The following is a 12,108-nucleotide window of genomic DNA, read 5'->3' as shown; positions in this document are numbered from 1 at the left end:
ACTGTCGGCAGATGGAGAGAAGAGCACACAGGCTCCTTGACAAAATTAGAAACCTTTTCTGTCGAAAATGACAAAACTGTAGAAGTAGCTCACAGAGCAAAACTCGAGAACTCCCAACACTTTAACGTGCACTAAAAATTTAAAGATGGCTGCCAGATGAGGGGCTTAGGGAGAGGCACTGTCATTGGCTGGGGGGCAGTATGACCCAGAGTACAGTGGTTGGTTTAGAGGAGAAATACAGTTTGTAAGTGAAACTGTTTGTTTACAGAGGATTCCCAGCTTGACGACAGGAAATATTCATGAGCATGTGTATCCATGCTAGACCCCATGTCAGAGAAATATATATATTCATGTAGTTATCTGAAACATTATGGTAGTTGCCACATTGTGAGATTTTTCAGGATACAAAATGTAAAACCTGCATGTCACTTTGAGATGACAAATCTTTCTCCTCCCTCAGCCTAGATTATACATATCTCCCAACTTCTGGTCCTATCAGCAGCCAGTGGGCGTCTTGGGGGAAGGTGAAGGGAGAGTGGTAGCCAATCCTTACCGTGTAAATTATAGCAATGTGGGAGTGTCATCAGCCCTATAAGAAGGCAAGTTTGCATCAGAACAGGCTTTTTGTCCTTTTTTCCGGGAGATAGCCTGCTGACTAGGAACAACTAGCAGAGGGGCCTCAATCCTTGGTATGGAGACAGTGACAGGGAAATCTGGAAGCTACCTGGGACCCCAAAGGACAAGGAGTAGTCTGGGTGGAGGAGAAAACCCTTGACTGAAAGCCCTTATCCAGATCTGCGCTGTCCTCAGAGGAGCCCTGCTGTTTTCCCTGACCAAAGCCCCCCTTGTAAGTAGAGCAATCCAAACACCATCAATTGTGTGGGGAGCTACCTGAGCTTTATCCCTTTCCATTAGTGCGTAAAGAGGGGGAGTGGGGGTGGGAAGGTGAAACCACACAGGCCCTTCGCACAATTTATTGAATCTCATTCAAATGATTTCCCCAAAGAAAACCACCCTCTGTTGAAATTGAATTGTGTGTGGAACTGCCCGCCTTAATACTTTCCATTAAATTGTGGGGGGAACGGGGAGACACTGTAGACCCAGAGCACATATGACTAAAGTAAATCGATGAATTCCCATATAGAAAAATGGGACTCGTTAACTAACGAAATTCATGGCCAGTGGGCTGGTTCCATGTGTTAATATCCCTGCAAAAATATCGCAATACAAAAATAGCGCCATATTTTTCTGGCGATATTGACCCATGGACCCTGCGGGAGACACCCCTGCATTATTTAAAAATGTGCGGGGGATACCCCCGCAAAGCCCACTCCCACAAAATATCCCCCCCAAAAATATTGCCTATGGCGAGACAAACGGCCATATGTACGGCGATCTTTTTGGTGGCGATATTTTGTAGGGATACCAGTGGGCTAGAGCCGGTACAAACAAAGTCGTGGATGACTTATGTATAAGAAGGGGTCCTGGATCCCAAAACAAGTAATCCCCAAACGCTACCTTTTCAATGTGTAAGGTGCAAAACAAAATTTCCCATTCATTTTAATTGAGCATTACAAAGCATTGCATCTCATCTGTATGTGTGTTGCAAAACAAAGTTTCCCCTTTGTTCCAACTTTTCTCAGACCCAAATCACAAAGCCCTGCCTTTCATGTGGGTTGCAAACACGATTTTTCCCACAGTATTCCCTTCCCTAATATTGCATTTCTAGTAAGAAGCCAAAACGATGTTTCCTTTGTGCTCTCACTCCCTGCACCTTGCCTTTAAACCAAAGGGGTCATATTTAATTGAGGCCTGGAGGGTGAGGGTTGCTGGGAGAAAAGTATTGTTTCAAATTAAGCCACCCCGGTGCATCTTGTATTACGACAGTGAATGTTTTATATTGTTTCCTTAACAACAAAACCTGAATTTAATTCGGACTGCAAATCTCGAAATTCTGCGTGCTGTAGTAACAAACGGCTTAGTAGAAATATATGTTAGTCAAGGGTGAGGGGACCCATAGAAGGCAGCCAGAGGTAGGACGGGAGGGGAGGTGGGAGCTGAGTTCCCAATGAAAAGGACCTCGGTCTTCCTGGCATTAAGGCAGAGATCATTGGCAGTACACCATGAAAGAATGGCAGTCAGGAATGAGTTAGCAGGAACAGGGGAAAGGGTAGGGAAGCATGAAGGAGAGCTGCATGTCATCTGCATAACACTGGAAGTGAGGAGAGAAGGAAGAGATCAAGTGGGCAAGGTAGATGTTGAAAACCCATGGCGAGAGGATAGAGCCTTGAGTAAGACTGGAGGTGGAGAATGTGTTGAGGGAGAGAAAAGGCCCAGTTGAACATAGGGGTGCAGGTTGCTAGTTACAGTGAGTGCGAAGTCAACATTCTTAAAGTAGAGGGCCACTCATACAGGTTACAACATACAAATGGTTCTCGAAAAGCATAGTCTGGTAATCTGGGTGCTACATCCAGTATAGACAGATAAGGCAAAATCATGTAGGTGTACAGTCTGGCAAAGCCACGCCTCACGGTGCAGGTGGCTACATTAGGTATACAGACAGGATCAGGTAGGTAGCAGATAAGTGAAATACATATTCAGCATTGGTGTGCGGATCTGGTCAGGACGGATGCAAATGTGTTTGATACATATTGAGCACTGGGCTGCAAGATTGCAAGATGCAAAGATGTTAGGATCCTGCAGCTAGGTCATAATATTTAAGTAGCGAGTGACGGACATGGACTCTAGTACAGACTTAGCATATATTTAAATAGTGCCATGCTTTTTGTGTTTCCACAGGTCATTGCCGTTCATAGACAAACCATTTCTCACCATAAATTTACAATACAGGTATATGCTCAATGAGCAAAGATCCAGAGGCACATATAAAATGGCTAAATCACACCAACATCATAGACTAAGCCGGTCATCAAGATCTGGGGCTAGAGAGCCGTCTGTTTTTCTAATACAAATACAATCACAGCAGTGTATTTAGAAAGTCAAATTTAGTAAGTTCAAATATAGAGAAGAAACTGGAAGACTGAATGATATGAACCTGTATTGACAGGAAACTACAAAATTGGAATAAACCAAATAGTTGTCAGAATAGTGACTTTTAAGGTCGATGGCTCACCTGTAAAGATTTTTCCATCCATCCAGGAGTAACTTCAACTTCATTTTCTACCGAAACGATAAAGAAATTAAAATGTGTTGCTTTTAAAAAAAATAAAAATAAGCAAGTGCTTGAATGATAATGTAAGCAGCTAAAGGTATTCCTGTTGGAAGCAGAGCCTTCAGACTGCTCATTTTAGAGGGATGAAACCCTTTCGTCTTCTATATCCTGTAATCCTTGTGGGTGCCAGTTTGCCGGCAGTGGGGGGCTTTGAAAATCACCAATAGTCAGACTGATAACCAATCGGAGCGCTAAAAGATTGGGAAGAGACAGACTTAAACATGCAATATATCAGATTACCCTCCTTTCAAGGAGAATTAGAAGTTGCACTGTAATTGTGCAAGCGCAATCTTGAAAATTGACGCTGATCAGGTGGTATGGAGCATTTTTTTGCTTTTAAATAAGGTCTTTAAAAGCACAAACCAACTTTTATTAAAAAGGGTCTAAAGAGACTGAAGAATTAAAATAGTAAAAATGTAGAGTTGAAAGAATATTCCAAACGTCTAAATCTCTCTGGCATTGGTCCATGCAAGAGTTCAGGGAGCTACCAGACACTTGCCCCAGCCATCCCATAATGATCAATAGTGCCCAAAACCACTCAATCTTTGATCCTCATTTGATGAGCCAAAAAAGAACCTGAGGAGTTACTATTGCCCTGTGGATAATTCATTGAGCCTTGAGCGGCAAGGGCTGTTTAGACATTCAGGAGAAATTGCACCAGTATAGTGCTGATGCAGCCCTCCTGTGTATCCCCAGTTATCGTAAAGAGTGAGGTGGTGGCAAAGCCTTTTCTATTGCGGGCCCCAAACCCTGGAATTCTCAGCCGCTGGCTTGAAGACCCAGATTTTGAGCTTTTTAAGCAGAACCTAAAAATCCATCTTTTTATGTCATCTCTCGCTCTCTTCGGTATCTCGATTCTGCACCATGCCACCTTTGGTGACAGCGTGCATTATAAGTACGTGATGGATTGTATTCAGGGAGCCTTCACCTTATTTAAATAAGGACTATGATGAGACTGACCTAACTTAGCCTGACGCGTAATCTACCCTACCCGAACATCACCAGCCCAACATCAAACACCCTGAGCTGAATTCTTACCCCAATTCTAACAAAAATCTTTATTCTTACCCTAACACCTATCCTTATCCCAACCCCTCTGCTAAGCATAAACCCAAGCAATCTGAAGCCCACCAAGCCCTCCATAATTTTAACAACTATCCTAGCAGCACTGCTTTTGTGGCTACTTTTCAGCTCTAGTTTTTGACATTTTGCTGGGCAGCTTTTTCACTGCAGAGGTATTTTCACCACTGCTTTTTGACTGACATTTCGGTTAGCAACATTTTCACAAGATACCAAAAGAAGTTATTGTTTCTTGGATAGAACAAATCCTGTACATTCGAGGACATGTCCAAAGGAAATTCAGAGCACTGTCCCCAGAAATTGATTTATGTGTACTGAAGACAAACTGGACATTCATTTTCACACAATGGTAGACACTTTTGTATGTAAGGTGTCATGCAAGCTCCGATTAAGTAGCTTTCTAGGCACAGCGCAAGACTAATCCCTCTGATGCCATCACTGATAAAACCTTGGCAAAACCTCACGCAACTGTCCTGGGCATAGAACCGGCTGAATGCCTAGTCTTCCCTTTCAAAAGGTAGACAACTAACTTAACCAGAGAAATTTAGCTAGAGTAAAAACTTCACTAGGGAATGCAAGTAAACGGTGGCTGACGAGTTCTTGTGTAAGCAAGTATTCATGTTAAATAAAATTAGCGAAGCTAAGCCAGGATCAGGCTTGTTACTATGGGGCCTCTGGATGAAGACTTCACAGACAGATGAAGGCAAGGCTGTAAGGACAGTCTTCCATGTCAAGCAAAGTTGAATAGGGCAGACTGCTTGCTCAAAGGAACCAACTGGAAAATCTCTTCCACACTACCTCCTGGGTCAGACATAAGAAGTGACAAGTGAGCGGGCTCTGTCTGTAAGGGACAAAGTCAAAGACACATGTGCTTAGCACAACTGGGAAATATTTAGCAAGCAAAAGCAGCCTGGCCTATTTGTTTCCAATGGGCAAGCACCTCATATGTAGGTCGTGCTGGGGAAGTGCTGCATGGCATGCAGAGCAATGTTGGTCTCACTTTACCCCCCTCACCCTGTTTCCCTCACCAATGCCTACCCTCATTTCCCTTAAGGCTAGTCTGCCTTACAAAGTCATCAAGCCCAGGTTCTACTGGTGTAGTGGTCAGTAGATTAAAGGGTGCAATGCTTGGACAGAGTCCACTGATTTGCTAAGATGCAACTAAGTCGCTGATACGAATGCCTATGAGATAGCTGGCAGATCTAGTGGGAGAGGAGGGCATTAGATATAGGTCCATGAAGGCCTATGGAGCAAGGGTCGGTAACTACCAGAGCCGTTCACATCCTGCGACTCATTCAGATTCTTGTCTGGCATTAGCCCACTCACAGAGCACATCAGGGGACCCTAAAGTATTAAGTTGTTTGGTGCACGCCTTCACACGCATGGAAGGGAACAGAACAAAAGAGGCACCTGGGTCAGCAAAAGGAAGTATTGTGGGGATTTGGAAGTAGGTGAGCAACATCCACTTGCTTTGAGTATGGAGAGAAAAGTTCTACTGAGGATAGACCGGCATGCAGGCTTACGGCTGGTTATTGAGGTCAAGGGTTAGGGTTCTCCCCACCTGCTAGATCAGGAGCAACTTTTAATTACTATTGAGGGAGGAGACTACAGCGTGTTAACCCAAATTAGGACTTGAACACATTGCATATATTTAGTTTAAGATACTTACTGCTCTTGACGGGTCACCAAAATCTATCTTTAATCTCCCCATTGCTCGAATGATGGCGATGATGGACTGGATGGTGTTGCTGTAAACCACGGCTTTGTACTGCTTGCATTCTTCTTCTGAATATCCAGCTTCATGGATAATCCTGCGGAAAGAGAAACAAGCTGTCAGTACTGAGCCATTCCACAGCACCGAACATCGTCTACACTGGAGCTGATGAACAAGAGATAAGAAGGGCATTTATTTATCAGGCAACACCCAGTAAGCACTAGATACTTCCAGGGATACAGGAAAAATGATATTATGCACGCAAATCCCATTTTCAAAGAGACCATCAATAGTTTTTCTGGCATTAGCACAAACTGGAATTGGATGTCAAAAGGTAGCTTTTGCTAGCATATAGTAATGGGGAAAACAGGAGCAAAGCCTAACCACGCCTCTTTTGCAGATTCAATGGAAAGCTTTTGTTTTTTTAAACTAAAAAAGAGAAGAGAATGTTCTTTCTGATGGATGTCCTCCAAAAAAGGTAGCAGGCGCTCCTCTCCAGAAAGAACATGGCATGATGACCTGTTCTGAGATGAGAGTTTGCAGCACACGCTTTTTGCTCACTGTACCTTTCACAGATGGGAAATATCCATTTGCATATCAGTCTTTGTCCCGCCCACATGGGCAGTCCAGTACCGAAATGCTATGGCAATTCCTCTCTGAACAAGAGTACCACCAGCAACCCCATAAACGTGTTTCAGCCTTGTTGGGCATCATCAGTGAGGTGAAGCTGAGCCTCTCCAAGCACAGTAAGCAGGGAGATGATGTCCTCCCACAGATTTCCCCATCTTCACGAACAGGTCGGGGGCAACAGGTTTGAATACCGATCCCGCGCTTAGAAACCACTTGCTGGTATTAAGCGTGTTCTAAAAGAACATTTATATCTACCGCCCAACTCAGCTGATCTTCAAAAACCTATCTGCCACCAGGGGGCACAGCGCAGCACCAGGGGGCACAGCGCAGCACCACGTCTTCTCTGCCCGACACCTCTATGTGCCCCACGACGGACAGGATACCACGACTAGTATCTATAGAGGCGCCGCACCCCGTGAGCTTAGTTCCACCCTTTTACCCTAGCACTCGACGGACTGCAGAACCAATGGTGTACTAGCTACCCTACGAGGGGTAGGAATGTGTGGGAGGATAGTCCATCAGAAAGAAAATTACAGAGAGGCAAGTAATTTGTTTTGATGGACTCATTCCTTCCATGTATTCCTCATTTTTATTTTGTAAGACACTCAAAGTAGTGCAATGATGAAAAGAAGGAAGGGTAGCAACGACACCACCTAAACCAGAACATTCTGAAGGACGGCTCTGCCATAACTAGCGTCATGATCCGACATAAAAGGTGGACGTAGCAGCTTGGCAAATGAACAGGGACTCTGCGCTACTGAGCCGAGGTGGCAACCAACCCTCTGGTGGAGTGAGCCCCCGAGAGCCTCACGCATCTCTTCATCAAGATGCAGATAATGATCCAACTTGACAGGGTCGGTTTGGTCTCAGCCCTGGCACCACCGTAACCAACAAAAGCTGGTCATCAGGGGGCACTGTTGCACAGCGTTATGCAGTAGACCCTTGCCTTTCTCCGCTCAGACAGGCCCTTGGCAGGGCTATAAAGGTGCCACCAAACCATGATCCACCGTCCCAAAAAGCAGGTGGGGGCGTCGGAACAGCTGGGGATCAAGAAAACCCCCAAGTGGATGGCAGAGGCTGCTTCCACACAGTACAAGAAGAGGAGCCAAGATCGCAGCATGAGACCACCTCTGAGGCCGAAAGGTGGTGTTGGCTGCTGTGGAGGTGCGGTTCCAGAGGAAGACTGCTGCAACCCAGGGGGGACCACCCTGCCCGACAGAAAAGGAGAGCCCACCCAAGCAGATTGGCAGAGGCAGCGCTGCATGGTGCAGCCAGAAGGTGGACCGCTGACATGGCCTGAGCCGGACCTGTGGGGGAGCCCAGCACACACAGGTCCCGGCCCGACGCGGGTGCATGGCCCAGGGGGATTAACAGCTTTCAGCCTCCCAACACTGTGCAGCGATTGGAGGCTGTATGTGTCAGGGCCCCCCTCACGCGAGACTGGGGGAATAAAGGCTCAACACATGCATTGTGCACAGACCAAGCCAGAAACCAACAGACTAAGGACTGTGCAGGTTGAAAGAACATGGACTAACATCATGGCCAAGAAGAAGTCCAGAAAGTCCAGCCTGCAGGCGAAAATGGACGCCTACACAGTCTTCGCCCATGGGGGCCATGATGGACCGGGGGAAGAGCAAAACAATGGCCCAGGAAGAGGGACAGGCAGCCCCCACTGGCCCAAGACATCCTCCGAACGATTCCGCCAATCAAAAACAGCACTGGAACTGAAAATTGACAGTATAGCGGAGGCTGTGAGCCTGATAAGACAGGACTTCTGAAAAATGTCTGTGCGAAAGGCGGAGGCGGATCAGAGGATCTCCAACATGGAGGACGCAATGGCTAGGTCAACAAAGACATTGCGGCACTCAAGAGCAGAACAGAGTCTGGAGTCGAGGGTTGAGGAAGCAGAAGGTCGAGCCCACTGTAACAATATACAGATTGTGGGCCTCCCTGAGAAGAGCAAGGAGACTCCATGGAGCTATACTTGGGGGGGCTGGTAGTAGGAAGACTCACTTATCAGTGGAACAAGCTCATAGGATTCCCAGTAGAGGCCACCCTCCCTCCACCTCCAAACGCCCAACCCCAACAAGTCATAGCCAAGCTCCTCAATTACAGGGAGCCGATGCTATTCTGCAGGCCGCTGAAAGCTAGGTCCCATTCAGGTGTACAGCACAACTGTTGTTCCCAAACTTTACGAGAGTCGTCCAAAGGGCAAGGCAGCCGTTTGATGCAGTAAAAAGATGGCAAAGGCTAGCGGAATACAAGTACGCTATGCTCTTCCGGGGACCCTGAGAGTGGTGGGACCTAAAGGAACGTCGTTCTTCACGGAACTGACAGAGGCTTGGGACTGGCTGGATGGGGAGGGCCACCCCAAAAAGGGGCACGCTGCAAAGACAGACTCCCAAGGGCTTAGGCTGCTGCCAGAGCAGGCAGCTATAAACAGGATTGTTTGATACGGCGGATGGCTTTTGCCGGAGCATGGCCTTGTGTCGTTGCACGTCCTCCTCTCTTGAGCGTGCACCTATGGGAACTTTTGCATGTGGTGTTTGGTTCCAGATTTGTTTTTTGGGGGCAACCGGAGGGAGAGGGGATGCTTCAGGTTTGGGGTGGTGGGGGGGAGTAAAGGGGGGCGGAGCTGGGGAAGGTTTTTTTGGGAGGAAAGGAGGGGCGGCGGGGATATGTTAGGGATTTCAGGGGCAACCAGAAAATGACTATGGTGACTGCCTACATGGTGGAGGCACTCCCTCTGGTCCCCCTCACCAGAAAACTTGGGGATGGCTGACATAGCGGAATGGCAGGGGAGGGAGGGGGCCCTCTCCTTACATGTATGTCCTGGAACGTCAATAGATTGCTCGATAAAATTTAAACAAGGGCTGGTCTCCAATTTTCTCATTGCCCACAAAGCACAGTGCTCTTGCAGAAAATGCACCTGCTGGGGACCGACTGCGCCTTCCTGGGTAGGGGGAAATTTACTGTGGTAAAGCACGCTGGGTGGTGCATTGCAGGGGGAGACAATAGGTTTGGTCTCAGTTTACGCCCCTCCCTCCAAGCAGGCATGTACACTAGTATTCAATCGGTACTGGTGACTGGGGGGGTGAATGAACGTATATTATTTGTACAACCCTGAGATAGCGCAGCGGATGACACAGGCTTCCGAAGAGTACTACTAACTTAACAAGGGCTCCGTGGATAACCAGTGAGTGCTACGGGGGGGCTTACGAAACAGTGATGAGGGGGGGGGAGGCAGTGGGGCGCCACAAGCTACTAGGAGACTCCAGATGGTAGAGAGGGTGAAGGGGATTGTGGCAGAGAAGGCCCATGTTGCACACCCCACGGAAGAGTAAAAGGGCTCAGCTTAAAAGCACCCTATGCATACTAGCAAGGTATGAGACCAGGGCGGCCTTCTGGGATAAAAAGGCTTGAATATTTAAGATGGGGGACAAATGTGGCAGGATGTTGACTTGGCTAGAAAAACGCTGGGCCAGAGAAATCCAAACTGAGCCGGGACACACCCTTACACAGACAGAGGAGATTGTAGAAGCCTTCACACAATACTATGAAAGGAAGCGCCCCCAAGTTAGCACGATCCTCCCCGCAATGGGAGACAATAATGGACACTCCCGTAATGGGAATAAGGCCAAGACAGAGTGCGGGTGAGCGTAAGTGGGAGTTTATCAAAAGAATATGGCATGCAAAGAACTCTGCAACCTTCGAGAGCGCTCTGTCTGACAATAGCAAAGACAGGCGTATTTCTAGTACAAAAAACGTCATCAGAACCTACACACTATAGGGGGCACAAGTTAATTGGGATTGGGTGGCGTCGACTAACTATAGGTGTTGCTGCAGCGTGGTTGGTCCGGGTGGGAGGACGTCACTGGTCAGCCTCGTGGGTTGGGTTGGGCCTGGCAGGCCGGCTTGAGGTCATCCGGGCGGTGTTGGTTCGCTGGGGCAGCCTGTGACAAAGATGAATACCTTTCCTGACTTGGGTGCCCTAGATCATGCACATTGCAGTTACTTAAAACCCCATATCTAACTTCTACAGTAAATCTTTCAATCAATGAAATACAACACAGGAGGAATGCACCTTGTGAGGGGTCTGGTGGTCATCTATTGGAGTTACCGGTATTCTGACGTCTGGTATTTCAGGTCGAGGGGCTGGGCTCTGGGGCCTGGGCCGAATGATACATGTCTGTCTGCTGCGTTAGAAGTTATTATATAAATGGGTCTCTGTGTCTTGTCCCAGCGTTGGGGGTCGTCTTTGCACGGGGTCATGATTCTTGGGGTGGTCTAGGGGGGTTATGGGATTTACGAGAGGGTGCTGGTAGATCTGTGGATTCAGACGTGGGTTTATTACCGTGCTGTAAATAACACAGGTGGCGGGCTGTGGCCTTGGGTGCGGTACTGGGGCCTCTGATTCTCTGAAGCGGCTCCAGCTTGGTTGGGGGAGGAAAGGGAGCGCGGCACATGCCTTAGCTTCTTCATCTGGCAGGCTTCGTAGGGTGGGAGGGAGAATGGCCTTGCATATATTCACAAAGGTTTTTTCCTCGTGCGTTGCCGACTTTTGAATGCAGAACTTTTATAATGTTTTGCCTTATTTTGATCTTATTCAAACACACATTTATATTTCAATTTTGTTACACATTTCTTCAATACATTCGGTCCGAGTACCTTTTCATTACATGGTATTATATCTACTACAGTGTTTAAGTATTTATATACATTCGACGGTACATGAGGTAGAACTATGTTATGGACCACAGAGATTGACGGTTGCCACTATGGGTGACTTAAGGCGATATATAGGGGTTCATGTTTCTACATATGACTTAAGGACACTCTCTCTGTGATCTAGCAGCATTAGTACAGTCACAACGTGAAGTCATATAACATTTCACTTTTATGGCTAATTCATACTTGGCAGATTCTGTTTAAGAAGAGCAGTTCACTAATATCACCACTTGAATTCATTTCTGCGTTGCCCTGGCCTCGCGGACCAGGTCACACGGGATGCAGTATTGCATTGTGAACGACGAAGTGTTACAGTGTTAGCATCTCGGGTTAGCTCATACCCGGCTTTCTCATGGGAACGCGCTCGCAGCGGATCTACCATGGTGCTGCGGCGGCAGGGATGCTTGGAAAGCCCTCCAAAAGGTGGGGGCCGCGCTACAGTGCGCTGAACTCACGCCATCTTTGCTAAACAGGATGGCTTCTAGGCCTAACTGAATTTTTGTATATGCAGGAAACGGATACGTGTGGGCAATGTCGTCGGCGGGTGAACCCTCCTCCACCTGGGCCCGGGTGGCATGAGGGGACGCCCACCGAGTCATGGTCCTCACCTGGGGAGAAGGCTGCAGGTGAGGAGGGCCTCGCGGCCAGTCCTCCCCTACATTTCCCCCCTTTCGTTACTAAAGTAACGAATTCTTTAGCTCTTCCAATCTTCTACATTCTTGTT

General features: G+C 47.4%; 1 protein-coding gene across 1 annotated transcript in view; it reads right to left on the bottom strand.

The window, feature by feature from the left end:
• Positions 1-12,108, bottom strand: part of LOC138513169 (guanine nucleotide-binding protein G(i) subunit alpha-1) — a 340,588-nt gene that overhangs the window by 155,159 nt on the left and 173,321 nt on the right. The window contains exon 3 of the mRNA XM_069627798.1: positions 5,982-6,123. Within this exon, the coding sequence (XP_069483899.1) occupies positions 5,982-6,123 (142 nt within the window). The remainder of the gene's footprint in view (positions 1-5,981; positions 6,124-12,108) is intronic.

The sequence above is a fragment of the Ambystoma mexicanum genome, chromosome 12, assembly GCF_040938575.1.
Source record: "Ambystoma mexicanum isolate Mex_15411 chromosome 12, UKY_AmexF1_1, whole genome shotgun sequence".
Taxonomy (NCBI): Eukaryota; Metazoa; Chordata; class Amphibia; order Caudata; family Ambystomatidae; genus Ambystoma; species Ambystoma mexicanum.
This window is presented reverse-complemented; position numbering and strand designations above follow the sequence as displayed.